At 42.0% G+C, this 18,909-nt stretch overlaps 1 protein-coding gene and 1 pseudogene across 1 annotated transcript; both read left to right on the top strand.

The window, feature by feature from the left end:
* Positions 1-240: 240 nt before the first annotated feature.
* On the top strand, positions 241-18,189 carry LNP1 (leukemia NUP98 fusion partner 1). The gene is made up of 3 exons (XM_025989934.2): positions 241-751; positions 13,247-13,477; positions 17,730-18,189. The coding sequence occupies exons 1-3, from the start codon at positions 590-592 to the stop codon at positions 17,877-17,879; spliced, it is 543 nt and encodes a 180-aa protein (XP_025845719.1). The 5' UTR covers positions 241-589; the 3' UTR covers positions 17,880-18,189.
* On the top strand, positions 6,786-9,215 carry LOC112913385 (H/ACA ribonucleoprotein complex subunit DKC1-like; annotated as a pseudogene).
* Positions 18,190-18,909: the final 720 nt, after the last annotated feature.

Consider the following 18,909-nt stretch of genomic DNA (forward strand, 5'->3'; position numbering starts at 1 on the left):
AAAAACTGTTCCCTTGAACCCAGGAGCTGAATTTTTGTTTCAATATCAATTTTATTAATTAGGAGCATATCTACATTAGCTATAACATGCCAATAGCTGGCCATCTTGCCAGCTGTAGTCAGTCTGTCCCTTGTAAGTGGCCCCATTTCAGAGCTAGCTGGAAGCTGACAGGCATATAATAAGGGTCATGCTCCATCATCATTGACAGCTGGAGATGCCATCACATGCCACTGGCAGCGCAGCACAGGGAAAACCAGCCAGTGGACTGTGCTTCCCACCCTTAGGCATGGAGGCACAAGCCCCAGCGATGGAAGGATTAAAAAGCCTCAATTTAAAAAGACAGGGGGAGGGGAGGGAATGTGGGCTGTACAATTTATAAATAGACATTCCCCGAGGCTGCCTGATGGTGAAGTGGTTGTTTAGTAAATCTTTCTCCCTTAAGAATCCCATTATCGGAGAGCATTTGAAAATACCAGTTTCATTTTGTCTTTTGGGGGAGATCCTGGGTTTCATTAAGTCAGCCCTGTTGGATGATATTTCTGTCTGTCGAATTTAGGGACAGGCCTTCGATATTTTGAATCACCTACACATGGAGCACAAAGATGATGATGATGATGATGATGATGTGTCTTTTGCGAAATGGATGAGCAGCTTCTGGGGTCACAGCTGGATGGAAGAGAATGAGCGAGGACTCCGGGGCCGTCGTGGATCACAAGATGCCAGTTACAGGAAAACCTCCCTGCCCTGCCCAGTGAGTTATGGTCAGAGAACCAGGGGAGAGCTGGACTAGGGGAGGGGGATTTCTAGTTGATAACTTTTGAAGAGGCCTTTGGTTTATACATCTTCTTTGGTTAAAAATCAGTTCTTCTAAACCTTTTTACACCCACCAAAAAATACCTTTTGTTATTTTATCTTGCCCTCCTGGGGACCTGATTTTCATTTATTAGGTAAAGATTTCTTCATTTTTAGTAGCCTAACATACCTTTAACTACTATTCAGTGCTCCTGAGAAACCTGAGACAATCGTTCTGAGGGTTAGTATGATTCAAGCCAAAGGAAAGAAACTTGATGTGATAGTCTGTGTAGCATCAGGTATGGATCAATGTGTGATTTCCAGTAGTGTTTTTGAAATACTGAACATAGCGTCCTGATTTGAGACCTCTAAAGAGTTGGGGAGTCCACATAATAAATCACTACCTTTGATAAATTTGATAAACTTTTTCTTCTGGTTCCCCTTTGGTTTTCTGAGGGGTGATGGAACCAAAATTTTTCAGCCCTCAGCACTACTTTTCCGTAGGGAGGCAGAGCATACAGTGTCTAGGGAGCAAGATGCAAGCAGGGGGAAGCTCCTGATAGTGGAGGGGGTGGGCTTGACCAGGTGAGGACTCAGCCGCAGGTGCAGGCAGTGGTTCTCTGCTCAACTGTGCCACTAGAAGACTTCACAGCAGAGACATGTGTCCTCTGCTTCAGTTACACAGCAATAATACAGCTTTTCTTTTCCACAAGTCACTTAGGATTCTAGCCATAGAGAATACATCCCCAACCTTCTGCTTCTGTCAACCCCAGAACCAAATAAGTGTTGAGACACTGTTTTTTATTTCAGTTATAGCCTCAGAGTTCCCAGATGCATAATGCCTGTGAGTGATATTATGGTGGGTATGGCGATGGCTCTTATTCCCAAGTGATGAGCCAACTTGAGGGATGAGATCTCTTTAAGACACAAATATTTGAAAATAGATTTCTTACCAAATGCGTACCCAGAGACAAAGGGCAAGTGTCAACAGCTCTTTGAGCTCCAGGTTCCTTTTGTAAAAAAGAAGAGAGGCTGGACTGGATGACCTCTGGGAACTCTTCTAGCTCTAACCGTCCATGATTCTGTTGTAAGTGAACACCCGTTTATCGCACTCTCATTTTAATCTCTTATATTCCACTTCAAGTGAGGCATTCACAGTGTGTGAACCAGAAGTACAATTAGTTTCCAGTTTCCAGATAGAGAGGACCAGGGAGAAACAAAGAGAAAAAAATGTGATTTGCTCTTTATCTCAACAGCCCTTTAGAACTGTTGAAATGAAAACAAAGGAAGGAACATGACTTATAAAATATAGGTTTGTTGAATAAATTTTAGCATCTATTAGACTTTTAAAACTGAGATAATCCACCCTTTTTAGAGAATCTACTTTTAGGTTGCAGGGTTGTTTGAATTAAACTATTGGGACTAGCAATAGTTAGTTGTGTTGTGTATGGCATTTCCAAACTGTGCCCACATATCTCTTCCTGCTCATACTAGAGTCAAACATTTGCCTGAATGTTCAGCTAGATTCCCTAAGTCAACAATGAATTCCACCATGATCAGACTAACATGCAGAAAGTATGTTTATTTAAGGAGACAAAGCATGGAATAAAAATGACCCCCCGACCGAAGAGAGTAGAGAGAGCACCAGTGCAGAACACAGAGCAGGGGACCCAGGGCGGTATGGGCAGGGTCCTGGGAAATAGTCAGGAGTCTGAATCTCTATCTCCAGTCACAGAATGCCATATATTTATGACAAGAGTATGAAGTTGGACACTTAACTTTTCTAACCCTAAAACGTGCTCAGATTTTTCTTATTTCAGAGAGAAGAGAACAATTAGGTTTTCATTTTTTATGTGTGTTTTGCTTTGAGCTCAATGACTAACTTAAAAAGAAAAGCTTGCTCTTAGCCTTGTCTCTTTCCTTCTCTTCCCACTACTCCCATCTGAGGCTCTTCCCTCCCACAACCTATTGATAACCTATATCCATCCATATTACATGGCATAGGAAGAGAAGAGTTTTCCCCTCCTTTCCCATTTGAATGTGGCTTCTAAAGTGGCTTTCAGGTCATGATTCCTGCAGAACCATAGAGGCAGAGCCTTGATTCATTGAACCTGTTTATTGAGGTTCCTGGCATTACTTATGCAAGGCACTAGAGGCTTAGAGGGTACCAGAAGATGTACTGGATCTCAGTGTTTGTGGAACTTCCAGTTAGTTTAGCAGAAAATACAGATTTGGCATAAGGAACAAGGCTTGGTCCTGCTCAGAGAACACTACCTTTTGATAAAACTCAGTATAATAATCTGTGATCACTGATTTAAAGTAAATTTTAAAAATCTAACTTTACTGTCCTGATATTCTTGGTGGAAAAAAGTGAAGTAATATGAAGTCTGTCTGTGAAGAACTAATGTGCCTTCTACCTCCAGCATCACATTAATACAAACTTGAGGTAAAACGGTTTCGTATTCCTTATTTATTCTGCTCATTGAAAGTGGATTTTTTAAAAAAATTTTTTATTATTATTTATTTATGATAGTCACAGAGAGAGAGAGAGAGAGGCAGAGACACAGGCAGAGGGAGAAGCAGGCTCCATGCACCGGGAGCCCGATGTGGAATTCGATCCCGGGTCTCCAGGATCGCGCCCTGGGCCAAAGGCAGGCGCTGAACCGCTGCACCACCCAGGGATCCCTGAAAGTGGATTTTTAATACTTTAGCCTATCCAGCTTTCTAGTCATCTTCTTCAGCTTACCATGGTTCTCTTAACATTGGTGGTCCGAGTAGAAGGGAGGATTATGCTAAATGAAAGGACTCTTCAAGGAGGAACTGAGTCTCCTGGCCTAGGGCTTTGCTAACTCCAGGTAGGCTTTCCCAGGGCTTCCTCTGTGTTCCAAGGTAGGCACGGTGTGCTTGCCTACATGGTATCATTTGAGGGGATATAATATGAGCCTCTCCCTGTCTGTGGGATTTTTTTCTTTTCTTTTTTTTTTAAATAATCACCTTTAACCATTTTTTATATTCTCTCTTCATGTTCTTAACTTAAAGCAGTGGAAGATATTTTAATTTTTATTCTTATCCCTGATTGACCTGAGTATGGCCACACACTCTCATCTCACCACAGGAGTGGTTCTCCTGCAGCTGCTCATGACATGGATAGGGCGGGACATGACCCCGTTGGAGGATTTCTTAGGAACCTGAAGTGAGGGGATACCCTAAAGTTCCATGACTAACAGTGATTTCTTGTTTTTTCGGGTTAAATGTACATTTCATTTCAATAGGGGACAATGCCTTCATCTCCAATAGAAAACTAGTGATAGTTTCAGGCAACAGGGACAACTCTGTGGAAGCACTTGTAGCATAATGTTTTACGGATTTGTTTTCTGTCTTCTAGATGTGGAGGAGTTGCTGGGAAGGCAGCCAAGTAGAGTGGCTAGGAAGGGTGAAGGGAGGGCTCCAGAGGTGGCTTTCCGGGGCCTACCCCCAGCAGCATAACTGAGTTACTTACCTCTCTCTGCCTCAGATTCCCCATATGTAAAGGGGATTGACACTAATAGTGGATACCTCAGAAGGGGATTGGCACTAATACTGGATATCTCAGAAGGGGATTGGCACTAAAAGTGCCAATGAGGATGCACTCATTGCTCCCTGAGGTGTCATATCTGGATTAAAGTGCCAAGTCTTTTGGGGGCTTACCCTTCATCGTTCATTGCCACCACTTAGAAATGGGGGTGCTCCTGAATAAGGAGACCTACCAGAGGTTTACATTTGCACCTTAGCCTCAATAGTTAGAAACCCCAGAGAATCCTCTAACTGGAGCTCATCTACAATTCCCTGACTCGCAGGAGAAAGGTGATTTTAACCTGGAATCAGAAGTAAGCTGTTAACTCGAAACTGTGCTTGCGAAATAGGTCAAGCAAGAGGGCTTTGGGTCAATGAGTGTTACCAAGTTAAGTAGAAGAGACAGTACACTGCTTTTCTTTTTAGTCTTTGTTTTTCCTTTGCTTTATGTTTTGCTATTTCCTTGCGGCTTAGAATGTAAAATTGATTGTTAAAAAGTTTTGTTCTGAAAAAATATTTATCTTTTGTATTGCTAAAGAAGAAAAAAACCCTCAGAAGGGTGGAGTGAAGATTCAGTGAGTAATTTATCTAATGTAATTGGGACGTTGCCTGGTACCTAATAAGCATCTATGCTTCTTATTATTAAGCGTTGGAAGTCTTGAAACTTGGGAATTTCTTTCCAGATAATGCTTCAGTTAATTACTTTCGTTTTGCCTTTCCCTCTTTGTCTTTAATGTTTCTCTTTCTCATTGAATATCACCGTGAGAAGACAGGTCATCTTATATTCACGTTTGGCATATGGCCTATGTTGTTATGGACTGAATGTCTCCCCCGCTCCCACCAGATTCGTATGCTGAAGCCTTAACCCCCAAAGTGATGGTATTTGGAGATGATGCCTTTGGGAGGTAATCAGATGTAGATGAGGTAAGGCCCTATCAGATACAATTAGTACCCTGATAAGAACAGACACCCAGAGAGCTTGCTCCCTTTCTTCACCTGCATGCACGGAGGAAAGGCCATGCAAGCACACAGAGAGAAGGTGGCCGTCTGCAAGTCAGCAGGAAGCCTCTCACTGGGGAGAAATCTCCAGCTCCTTAATCTCGGACTTCCCAGCCTCCACAACTGTGAGAGGTGAATTTCTGTTGGTTAAACCAGCCAGCCTGTGGTGTTTTGTTCTGGCAGCTTGAGCTAAGATGTGTCAATACCAAAGCTGAGGATCACTGCACGGTAGAGGACTAGTGAAAATACTGTGCGAGACTGAATTCGATGTCATTTGGGATTACCTCAGTGGCATGTGGTTTAGATGCACTTAGTTTGGTTACTTCAGTTTCTGGATGAGCAAGACAAGTCCTTGAGTTGTTCCCTAGGAGAAGATTCCAAGTGTCTGAGGCGGGTGCCATAAGCTCCAAGGAGTTCTTCCTACCACTCACCTCTGTTTATGGCTTATGGTAGGGTGTTTTTCTTTCTTTCTCTCTTTTTAAAGATTCCATTTATTTATTCATGAGAGACACACAGAGAGAGAGAGAGAGAGAGAGAGGCAGAGACACAGGCAGAGGAAGAAGCAGGCTCCCCATAAGGAGCCCAACCCGGGACTCCATCTGGGGACCCCGGGGTCAGGCCCTGGGCCGAAGGCGGCGCCAAACAGCTGAGCCCCCGGGGATTCCCCAATGGTGGGGTCTTGATGACAGTTTCCCATTGATTTACGGAGTCTGACAGAGCAGGGTCTATTTACTTCTCCAGTTAAAAAATACTATTTTACTGAATAGTTTAAAACATCCTTGAGCTTACCTAAAGGACGTTCAGTGGGATTACTTTTGTTATTTATAAAAGAGCTACCGTTTGACCGGTTGACCACTGGAATCCTTCTTTCCCTCCGATGCTGCTTCCGTAGGTAGCTAGTTGGTGAATTTACAACCCTCTTGGCTCTTACGATAGCATCGGGCTATGTTACACAATATTCCTCACATAAAATTCCTCTCCGTTAATTCCTAAAGACCTACAAATCATTATTAATTTGGTAACAGAATTCTGTTATAAGTGGTACATCGTCAACAGTCACGTGTATAGGCAATCTCACCTAGAAATAGGATGAAGTCATTGTTGCCTTTGACGAGAAAAGTGTAGGCTTATTAATTCAAAAAACAGATGCCACCTTGAGGCATGCGGCTTTACCCCTGGAGGTAAGCCACTTGTCACCCACGTCCTAGGCAAGTCACTTACCTGACCTGAGGTTCATTTTCCTCAGAGCGGCAGCAGCCTGTGAAGCTCCGCAGGCGGCCGGCGCGCGCCTCGGGCCCCGCCCCCGGAGCCCGGCCACGCCCCCGGAGCCCGGCCACGCCCCCGAGCCCGGCCACGCCCCCCCGGGCCGCCGCGCAGCACGCAGGACGCACGGGGCGTCGCCCGGGTGGGCGGGTTCTAGCGACGCGGCCCGACGGCGCCGGGAGGCGGTGCGCCCCCTCGGTGGCGGCGCCCGTGGCTCGCGCGCTGTGCGGGGCAACATGGCGGCCGCCGAAGTATTAATTTTGCCGAGGAAACCTAAGCAGAAAAAGCGGAAAGTCTTCCCAGGAGAAGATGAATGCGTGACGGGCACTGAGGGGGACACTTGACGGGATGAGCACTGGGTGTTATTCTGTATGTTGGTAGATTGAACACCAATAAAAAATCAATTTATTAAAAAAAAAAAGAAGATGTAGCAGAGATACAACATGCTGAAGAATTTCTTATCGAACCCGAATCCAAGGCGGCTCAGTTGGACACACCTCAGTGGCCCCTGTTGCTCAAGAATTTTGAAAAGCTCAATGTAAGGAGCACGCACTCTACAGCCCTTCCTTGTGGTTCGAATCCTCTGAAGGGGGAGATTGGGGCCCACATCAGGACAGGCTTCATTAATCTTGACAAGCCCTCCAACCCCTCTTCCCATGAGGTGGTAGCCTGGGTCCGATGAACACTTGGGGCGGAGAAGACGGGGCACGGTGGCACGCTGGATCCCACGGTGGCCGGCTGTTGACTCGTGTGCATAGAACGAGCCACCGCTTGGTGAAGCCTCAAGAGTGCAGGCAAAGAGTACGTGGGCATTGTCCGGCTACACAATGCTATTGAAGGGGGGACCCAACTTTCGAGGGCCCTAGAAACTCTGACAGGTACCTCATTCCAGCGACCCCCACTCATTGCTGCAGTAAAGAGGCAACTCCGAGTGCGGACCGTATATGAGAGCAAGATGATGGAGTATGATCCTGATAGAAGATTAGGAATCTTTTGGGTGAGTTGTGAGGCCGGTACCTATATTCGGACGCTGTGTGTGCACGTTGGTTTGTTACTGGGAGTTGGCGGTCAGATGCAAGAACTTCGGAGGGTTCGTTCTGGAGTCATGAGTGAAAAGGACCACATGGTGACAATGCATGACGTGCTTGATGCCCAGTGGCTGTATGGCAGCCGCAAGGATGAGAGTTACCTGCGGCGAGTTGTTTATCCTTTGGAAAAGCTGTTGACTTCTCATAAAAGGCTGGTTATGAAAGACAGTGCAGAGAATGCAGTCTGCTATGGGGCAAAGATCATGCTCCCTGGCGTTCTCCGATATGAGGATGGCATCGAGGTCAACGAGGAGATCCTCGTCATCACCACCAAAGGGGAAGCAGTCTGCATGGCCATTGCATTAATGACCACAGCAGTGATATCTACCTGTGACCATGGTATCCTAGCCAAGATCAAGAGGGTAATCATGGAGAGAGCCACGTATCCTCGAAAGTGGGGTTTAGGTCCAAAGGCAAGTCAGAAGAGGCTGATGATCAAGCAGGGCCTTCTGGATAAGCACGGTAAGCCCACAGGTAGCACACCTGCCACCTGGATGCAGGAGTATGTGGACTACAGCGACTCTGCAAGGAAAGAGGCGGTAGCCAAGGCAGGAATAGCCCCACAGGAAGTCACCAGGTGGTAAAATCCCCCAAAGTGGTGGCCGAAGTGGTGAAAGCCCCGAAGTGGAAGCGAGACGTGAGAGTGATGAGATGTCCTCACAGCTGCTGGAGAAGAAGAAGAAGAAGGCCAAAGCTGCTGTGGAGAGTGTGAGTGAGCCCGCAGATGGGGACAGTGACAGCGCCAGGAAGAAGAAGAAGGAGAAGGAAGAAAGAAGAAAGAAGAAGAAGAAGAAAAGTGGAAGTGGTTTTGGAGTAGTGGATGCCAGCTCTGGCACTGTGCCCCGTCGGGAGGAGAAATTAAAGCCTTACTGAGAAAAGGTGACTTTTTTGTTCTTGAGGGAACAGAACGCAGGTCCCAGGAAATATGGAGAGTTCCGGGGCACCTCAGCGGCTCCCTGAGAACTCGGTGAGGAGTCTTGCTGGGAGAAGGTTGTACTTTTTACTTATTAAAGTCTACTTAAAAAAAAAAAAAGATTCATTTTCCTCATCTGTAAGAGGGGGAGAATCCCTTCCAGGATTGGTTCTGAGGTTAGAGATCAAAGACGTGGTCCCCAGAGAGCCTAGTACACTATGACTCAACGTGGCCTTATTATACCTGGAACTTTCTCCTTGTTTCTCATCTTGCTGTTAATGGGGGGCTCAGGTGCTTGCATTGACACAGAGGGCAGGATGGGTACAGTTGAAGAGTAATTGCAGTTAAAGCCAGGATAAAAAGTATCAAGTAGTTAAGCCCTTCAGGGGGAAATACTAAAAAAATGTTTTTTGGGGGCAGCTTGGGTGGCTCAGCGGTTTAGTGCCACCTTTAGCCCAGGGCCTGATCCTGGAGACCCGGGATCGAGTCCCACGTGGGGCTCCCTGTATGGAGTCTGCTTCTCTCTCTGCCTGTGTCTCTGCCATTCTCTCTCTCTGTGTCTCTCATGAATAAATAAATAAAATCTTTTTAAAAAATGTTTTTTAAAAGATTTTGTTTTTAAGTGGTCTGCATCCAACGTGGGGCTCGGCCTCACAACCCTGAAATCCAAGAGTCACACGCTCCACTACTGAGCCAGCTAGGCGCCCCACTAATTTTTTCTTAAATGAGAACCTATGCCTTGGGTCACAGAGTGCACAGGGTTTTTTCTTCCAACAGGAATTGTTTCCTTTGGTCACAGTGGAAACAGCTTTGGTGCTGAGCACACTCTTGTGATGCACGTCAGGGAACTGGGTAGTCACTGCTCTGAAGGCAGTGCCTGCTGCACACTTTGTCTTTGGTGCTTTGTTGTCTGGGACCCCAGCTGGTGAGCTCAGAGTGAAGGGATCCAGTTCCACAGGCCAGAGCCTGCCTCACAGTGTGGGAGAGAGAGCTATAAGGCCAGTGGCTGTGGGGTGACAAGTGCATACTTGGTAAAAAAAAAAAAAAAGCCATGTAGGGTACTATTTCCTGTCTTTGCCAGGAAAATTACATTGGAAGGGGATATAAAGTTCCAAAAGTAGAGCTTGCGTGGTAAGTAAACGCAATTAAAAGTGGGAGCTTCTTCCCTGTAATCAGAGAGCTCTCTTAAGGCTGTTCCCCACAAAGTCACACGCCACAACCAACCGACTGAAAGACATATCTGATAGATCACTAAGTATACACTGTATTTATATTGTGATAAAAACTCTTGCTATTCTTTTTAGGCCTCTCAATGGAAGAGAACATTTTGTACAAATATTCTCATTTCCATTCCCAATCTTAAATTTTTAAATTTTATGTTTAAAATTTTATTGTGGTAAGAACACTTAACATGAGATCTACCCTCTGGTCAGATTTTTAAGTGTGCAATCCAGTAAACTACAAGTGTAGTGCTGTAGAGTAGATCCCTAGAACTCCCTCATCTTGCATAACTGGAGTTTTAAACCCATTGATTAGCCACTTCCCATTTCCCCCTTCTCTCAGGCCCTGGCAACCACCATTCTATTTCTTACTTCTACGGGTTTGACTATTATAGCTAACTCACATAAGTGCAGTCATTCAGTATTTGTCCTTCTGTGTCTAAGTCTCAATTTTTTTTAAAGTACCATTTTTTTCCCTGATAATATAATACACCATCATTGCAGAAAACTTGGATAAAAAACAAAACAAAACAAAAAAATCCCACAGCTCAAAGAAAACCTTTCAAAACATTTGGGTATGTTTTAAGGTTGCCCACCTTATGAGATCACCCTACTTCAAGCCCTCTCATCCCCTCCCTCCTCCCAGATGTTCACACTCAATGGGCTTCTTTTCCTTCCACATCAGCAAGCTCTTCTGTGGCAGGGCCTCTGAACATATGGGGCTCATCCTGAGGCAGAAGAGTGTTCCCTGTTCCCTAATTAACCCCTCTCACCCTTCAGATTGTATCTTAATCATCACACCTTCACAATCCTCCCCTGATCCCCCTAGCCACTCCAACACTCATCTGAACATACATAATTTTACCTTGTTATATCCTCTTTATGCACCTTGAATTTTTTTTCCTTTATAGCATTTGGCCAAGGTTGTAGGCATATGCCTTATTTGTTTAATGTTCATCTCCCAACATAATTTCCAAGAGGGGTACACTGTGCTTTTTGGGCGCTCCAATTTATCCAAAGCACAAAGTACCATGTCTTACCTATAATAAATGGAATAATATATACAAATTTACCTCATGTTTTTTAGTAGCTTTACAAATCTTTAAGCATATTTTTGATGATTGAGAGAAAGTTTCAATACATATGTATTAGTTTTCTGGGGCTATCATAACAAAATACTACAGAATGGATGACATAAACAGCAGAAATTTATTTTCTCACAGTTCTGGAAGTTAAAAGTCTGAGATAAAGTTGTCAACAGGCTTGATTTCTTCCAAGGCCTCTCTCCTTGGCTTACAGATGGCTACCTTCTTGCTGTGTCCTCACATGGTATGTCCTCTGTGGGGGCATATCCCTGGCATCTCTTTATGTATCCAAATTTCCTTTTCTTATAAGGGCACAAGTCAGACTGGAGTAGGACCCACTATAATGGTCTAATTTTAACTTAATCTTTAGAGGCCCTGACTCCAAATATAGTCATCTTCTGATGTACTCACATAAGGCTTCAACCTATGAATTTGGGGCAGGAGGACATAATTCAGCAAAAAAACAACATACAATGGATGGATCCAAGGAGGGGAATATTTTAAGCCTTCTGACACATTTTACCAACAATTCTCTAGGAAGGATGTACATATTTGAAGTCCTACCAGCAAGAAAGACTGTGCTTATCTCCTTGCACTTTTGCCAGTGTTGGTACCATTAAGTAACATTTTTTTTTTTTTTACCTGAAAGGCAAAAATTGTATATTATTTCATTTTCTTTTTTTAAATAATTTTATTTATTTATTCATGAGAGACACACACAGAGAGAGGCAGAGACACAGCCAGGAGGAGAAGCAGGCTCCATGCAGGGAGCCCGATGTGGGACTCGATCCCAGGACTCCAGGATCACGCCCTAGGTCGAAGGCAGTTGCCAAACCGCTGAGCCACCCGGGATCCCCATATTATTTCATTTTCCATAGTTTTTGACTGCTAATAAGCATAAAGAATTTTTACCCATTAGTATTTCGTTTTCTTTCATTCATTATATATTTATTCATCATATATTTTTTTAATTAAGATTTTATTTTTATGTAATCTCTACGAGGGATACTATGAAGAGGGAACTCAAGGGGCAGAAACTCAGAGGCGATGTCTAGGCTAACAATATAAAGTAGGAAATCAGATTAGAGCTAGAAATTGAAGCCTGAGGATGAGATACTTTGGGAGATAGTGTAATGTGAGCAAGGAAAGGAAGGGAAGGAAGAGTGGTTTAGAACTTGGAGGAAGTCCAGTAGATATGAGCAGCTAGAAGGAGGGAGAAGTGAGCAAAAATGTCTAAAACACAGTGGCAGGAAGATGGCCCTTGAGGCTGCAGTGGTAGATGGCAAGGGAAGATTGTTTCCAGGGGGGCCACATGGGCTCCTGCACTGAATGCTCCAGAATAATTAAAGGCCAAAAGTGCACAGAATTCGGCAACACTGAGTTCAATATTCTGACCAAAATCGATCTTGGGAGCAAAAGCTAAATTGGAGTGGGTTGGGAAGTGAGAAGAATTAAGAGAATGTTTCTTTCAAGACTGGTTTCTCTGAGCTGTCCCTCCTTTGATTATTTTCCAATTGTGATCTTAACATTGCTGTTATTGTATTATATGACCTCGGCATTTGCCAGTAGGTGTGTGACATATACTTATTTATTTTCAGGACATCTAGTAAGCATTACTAATGTGTAGCAAATATTTTTAAAGTTTTTCAGCTTACCATTAATTTTGTTTATATGGTTTGTGATGCACGTTAGCTTTATTTTTACGTAAATTAATATTTTTCCTTATGACTTTTTCCCATTGCTCTTTTGCTTAGAAATTCTTTCTTCAAATGTTGGGAAATATCAGGAAGGGAGACAGAACATAAAGACTCCTAACTCGGGGAAACGAACTAGGGGTGGTGGAAGGGGGGAGGAGGGCGGGTGGTGGAGGGGAATGGGTGACGGGCACTGAGGTGGACACTTGACGGGATGAGCACTGGGTGTTTTTTCTGTCTGTTGGTAAATTGAACACCAATAAAAATTAATTAAAAAAAAAAAAGAAATTCTTTCTTAGGAATCATATAAATATCCACCTTTGCATTATTTCTTAAACACTTATGGCTTCATTAAAGTTTTTTTTTAAATATAATCTTGGAATTTATTTTTACATATCAATTTAAGGCGTGGAATGCTTCATTATTCTATCCTAATGGTAGAGGATGAACCAAGCTAGTCTTGGGATGTTCTACTTAATGTTTTAAGTAATTGGCTCTATTTCATTGTAGAGGAAGGTCCTATTGATCAAAAAGGTAAGATTTCAGTTCAACATGAGATTGTTTAGTTGGTAATGTATGTATATTCAGTCCCTGTGCAGTCTCTTTATATTGCAAAATTTTTTAAATTTTATATTCCCAGTTTCCTGTGTTTCCCAGAATCCCATCATCTAACAGCCATCCCAGAAGGCATTCTCATGAGGGCCAGGGATTTCAATGCCATTCCCACATCCCAGATTACAGAAAATTCTCAGCAGATGAGTCACGCAACGAGCCGCTGGAATCAAAAAGAAGATCCCATTCCAAAATTCAAGCATTTCCAGAGTCTTTTGAGCAGCAATTGTGCTTTAGAACCAAACGCTCTGCGTCTTTGGTATGTAACAGAATTGTTGAATATTTAACCACTTTAAAAAGGGAAACCCAATGGATTCTTCCTCCCCAACTTTGAGGAGAACAAATCTAACTTCTTCATTTACAGCTTAGTGATAAGGTCTTTGACAAATGACAGTTTTAGATAGCCCAGGTGTGTATACATTTTTAAATTATTTTTATTGGAAACCCCTGGTGTAGGAAGAATTCCTGGAGGGCCAGAGGTAGGATATTTTTGTTATCGAAGTCCTCTGTGTTGGTTTTTTTTTTTTTTTTTGAGACAATTAGAAATAATTGTGACTTGTTTTTCTTTCACTATTTGAAGAAGGGGGAAAACTACCCAACTGTTCCTATCCTTTCGCATTTAATGCAGCAGCAAATAGTGTATGATGGTACCATGTTCCCTTGTACTTCTAAAAAACATGCAAAAGGAATTATCCAACTGTCTAGTAAGTATCGAGGAGTAGGAGCTGTCCAGGCATTTAGAATGGCCTGTGGGAGTCTAAGTAAAGCACAAAGGAGAGCAAAGGAGAGGACAGGCATGGAACGGGGGAAGAATAGAAACTCCACTGATAATGCCAAACTCAATACATAAAGTAATAAACTAGAGACAGATTAATTGGGGGATAGTTTTCAACTCTGCAACATGTTCACTGAGTGGCCTTGAACAAAATAACTTCTTTGTTCTGGGTTTTTGTTTTTTTGTTCTATTTTGCAAAACAGGAATAATAATGTGGCTCTGCCATGTAGTGGGCAGAACAATAACTGACCAGGTGTATTGCCACCTGATTCTTGAGCTGTGCTCTGTGAATGTACAGAAGAGGACATGTGGCTGCTTCCTGCCTCATTGCACATCTGAACACAACGCTTTCTGCTTAGCAGTGACTGCTGTTGGGACTGTCACCATGCATCTTTGCCTCATAGGTGGCACGTCACTTTTATCAGAGAGTGACTCTGCGTATGATTCCCCTTCAGTAGAGGAATAAAGAAGGAAGAATAGAAAGCAGCTGTCACTTATCATTTCTAAATCTTATTAAAAGTTACTGTTTTATCTTTTTCCTTATATTGTTTTTTTAAAAGTATGGTTTCAGGGGATGCCTGGGAGGCTCAGCAATTGAGCCTTTGGCTTAGGGTGTGATCCATGTCCTGGGATCGAGTTCCACATCAGGCTTCCCACAGTGAGCCTGCTTCTCCCTCTGCCTCTGTCTCTGCCTCTCTCTCTGTGTCTCTCATGAATAAATAAATGACATCTTAAAAAAATATGGTTTCAGACTTAGAATGGTAGCGAGAATAGTATAAAAAATACACTCTTCATTTAGATTTCCTCCAAGTTAATATGGTATATTTACTTATATCCTTTCTCCCCTTCCAAGCCCCGAGACAAGGGCAGGAAAACATTCTGTTACAGAAACATGGTATAGTAATTAAACTCAGGAAATTAACACCAATGCAATACTTTTATAACTAAGTATTGACCTCATTCATATTTTGCCAGTTGTTCCAATAATATTCTCTATAGTGAACTTTCAGATTATGTAATGCAGCTCTTTTTCACACCCCTCTAATTGATATTTATTCTGTAAACAGTTCCTCAGTCTTTCCATGTCTTCATGATACTGACCTCTGAAGAATACAGGCCAGTTATCTTTTAGAATGATGCCTAGCTTGGGTTTATCTGGTATTTCCTCATGACTAGATTTAGATTATGAACTTTCAGCAGGAATATAGCAGGAGTGCAAGAATTCTTGTTTTAAAATTACATGCTCAAGTCATTAATTATATTAATTTGGGAGACATAGCTGCCTTAAGTTTTTTCTGGAGCAAGTTATGGGATAAATGTATTTTGAAAAAAATTTAATCTGAACTGTTCTTTTTCTGAGGTTCTCAGAAAAAATTTCACATAACATCTTATGGAATAGCTTATATGATGCCATTTGCTAATATTGTAAGCCCTAACAGTGTGTAAACATGAAATCAATTCTCTTATTTAAAGAGATACTCACCACCTCATCCCTAAAATATCAAATATGTTTGCTAATATTTCCTTTCTTTTTTTTTTTTTTAAGATTTTATTTATTTATTCATGAGAGACAGAGAGAGAGAGAGGCAGAGACACAAGCAGAGGGAGAAGCAGGCTCCATGCAGGGGTGGGACTCAATCCCAGATCTCCAGGATCAGACCCTGGGCTGAAGGAGGCACTAAACCACTGAGCCACCCGGGCTACCCTAATATTTCCTTTCTCAAGCTCTTCCTTTTGAGTGCCGAGGCAATCAAGATAGCATTTTCAATTTTTTGACTCAAGAATTCTTTTCACAGTTACATATAGTAGCTAGAAACCTGCTAGGAATTTATAAAATCATTAATTTTTTTCTTATTACATATATAAACATATAGGATAAATAATTTTATTAAATATTTTATTTTATATCAATTTTAAAGAGCTTTTTATAAAGCTTATCCTAATATAAAATTAAAAATTTAGAACATTACATACACTTTAAAACTTGTTCTTACTTAGAGACTGACATAGTTTTCTAAAGCTAACTACACTGAAAAGTATATTTTTATCAGCAAATCTAAAACTGATTTATATTTTGGTTGGGGACCAAATGTTAAGTAATATGTAGATTAAAATTTCATATCCTTTAGCATCAAAAGGATCCAGAAGCTAATTTTGTGATCTGATCATGACCAACAACATTAAATTCTTTCATTTTAGTATTGAAAACCTCAATTGTCTTATTTTGAGAATTTTTATGTTTTCTTTCTTTTCTTTTTTTTTTTTTTTTTGAAGATTTTATTTATTTATTCATGAGAGACACAGAGAGATTCAGAGACATAGGCAGAGGGACAAGCAGGATCCCCATGGGGAGCCCGATATGGGACTTGATCCCAGGACTCCAGGATCACGACCCCAGCCAAAGGCAGATGCTCAACCACTAAGCCACCCAGATGCCCCTACATTTTGTTTCTAAATAATGAGATAAAAAAAATTCAGTTCACTATTTACAATCATTTTTCAAATAGTCTTTATTCTCAATAAGGGAAAAGCCATTGCTTTGTTTTGAGAAGTGTCATCACTATTTTTTCTCTTTTTTATACCATTCTTATAAGCATTAGAGATATTCATGCCTGCTACATATGAACTTTGATCAGACTGCTGGATCTAATACAACTGCTAGGTCTAATGAAAATAATCTGGAAACACATTTACAGAATGAGCACAATCTTTAAGTTTCTCTTAACTTTCATCTCAGCATCAAAATTTGTTTTGCTTTGTGACTCTGGCCACTGGACCCCTATAGATAGAAATGAAGCCATTTAGGTATAAAAAAATTTAGCACTGAGGAGTAGCTGACACCACCGTAGTAAACAGACACCCTCGTAACTTGGCCTGCAGGGTTGAGTCGTGATCTTGCTCATCTCACTGCCACTCATCACAGTGTATGTTCACTTGATAGACACTCAGGCATTGCCCAGCGTTTCCAGTTCCAATAGAGGAGGGGGAGAGTGATGGTGTTATTTGTTATAGGAGTGTAAGTAGGTGCCTACTTACACATTTATCAATGCCATTCTTTGGTTGGTAATTCCTTTGAGAGACACTCTTGACCATGGAAACTAAAGAAGGCTTCCCCGTTCCCACCATACATCCCTATCACCTCACCCTGTTTGCTCATTATCAGTGCACTAATCACTATCTGTGATGTTCTTATGTCCTCTTAGGCTTACTGATGGTCTGTCAGTGTCCACCGAGGTGAAATATCGAAGAAGTAGAGTTTCTTTAGTTTGTGCTGTACCAGCTGAGGAATGTGGTTGGATGTCATTCCTCAACACTTCATTCTTCACATAGTCCTCACATTAAAACTTAGTGCAAACTCTACTGTTAATGTAATTTAAAGAAGTAGACACTGAGGGGTTAGAATCATTCCAAGTATGATTCGCTTGCCATATTCCTTTTCAGAAAGCAGCGAGACACTATTAATCATATCACACTGTGAAATCACATCCCTCTATATGTCAGAGTTGTGTATGGGTGGAGTTTCCCCTATAGACTGTTGCTGACACCCCAAGGCCCCATCCCTTTTATTTATAACTAAAACTTTTAGCAACACCCTAGGCCTTCTGCTAATTTATTATGAGAAACTATGATGTGGAAGTCTACTAAGTGACCAGGGATTTTTTTCATTTCTGATAGGATAAATGTGGCACGTCAGTTGTTGGCACATTTCTACCCTTTTCTAACCTTTGTCTTTCAGGGACCGGAGAGCAGAAGGGAGAGAAATGAAAGGGAATGCCTGAGGATGGAGATAAGATCTCAAAAGAAAGTAGAGGAAAAAAACAGCTCTAGGAAGGAAGAACACGGAGAAGCATGCATGCCCCCCTTGTTTGAAAAAGAGTCCAAATAATATTTTGTTTCCACATCATTTCTACAGATTCTACTGTGTTTTTTGGGTTCCAGAACACCAGGCCAGGGGGTGGTAGCTATGAACGAGTGTCCTCAGATGCTGAGTGACCACTGGGTGGGGGGTTGGGAGTGTGATCTGCTGTGTTGTCTTTTTATGGGAATAAGGAGAAGAAAAGGTATTTTAACAGAATAAGTGATTCTTAAAAATGTAAAGAAAGATATTGAAAGAACCACCCACCCATCTTCAGTAACTCTTCTTCCACATTAACCTTGCAAATAATTTAAAATAAAAGTCATTGGTGTCACTCTAAGTTTACTTCTTTATCAGATGTAATTATGTAAGTATGTCTAACGCCATCATTTAATGAGACCTGATAATTAGCATGCCAAGCACTATGCTGAGTTCTTTAATGCCTTACCTAAAAGAATCCTCCCTATTCTGAAGTGGGACCTATTCCTTCCCCTTGCTAGTTGAGGAAATGGGAATTTAGACACGTCCAGGAGCCCATCAGTGAGGTGTCAAGAGTTAGGGCCGGAGCCCAGTTTATTCTGGCTCATGTTCCTAACCTGAGGCAGGACCTTCATTTCCTTTTAGCACTGGCTCCTGACTTGGTGCGTGTGTGTGATGTGCATGGAATGAGTGGATGTGAGCGAGAAAATCAGGAGCTGGGAGCAGCTTATGATTTTGATTACACGGGTGGAGACTGATTTTCTGAGGTCAGCTTTATGCTCTGGGCTTTAACTTTATGAGACCATATTCTTATTTATTTATTTTGTTTTATATTGAGACATAACTGACATAGAACATTATATTAGCTTCAGGTGTACAGCATAATAATTTGATATTTTTAATATGTGGTGAAATTATCACCACAATACGTCTGGTTAACATCCACGAATGCACATAGTTACACAATTTTTTTCTCGTAATACAAACATTTAAGATTTACTATCTTAGCAACCTGCAAGCATACAATAGATTGTTACTAATTATAGTCACCATGCTTACCTTATATCCCACGACTTATTTA

The sequence above is a fragment of the Vulpes vulpes genome, chromosome 1, assembly GCF_048418805.1.
Source record: "Vulpes vulpes isolate BD-2025 chromosome 1, VulVul3, whole genome shotgun sequence".
In the NCBI taxonomy this organism is placed as follows: domain Eukaryota; kingdom Metazoa; phylum Chordata; class Mammalia; order Carnivora; family Canidae; genus Vulpes; species Vulpes vulpes.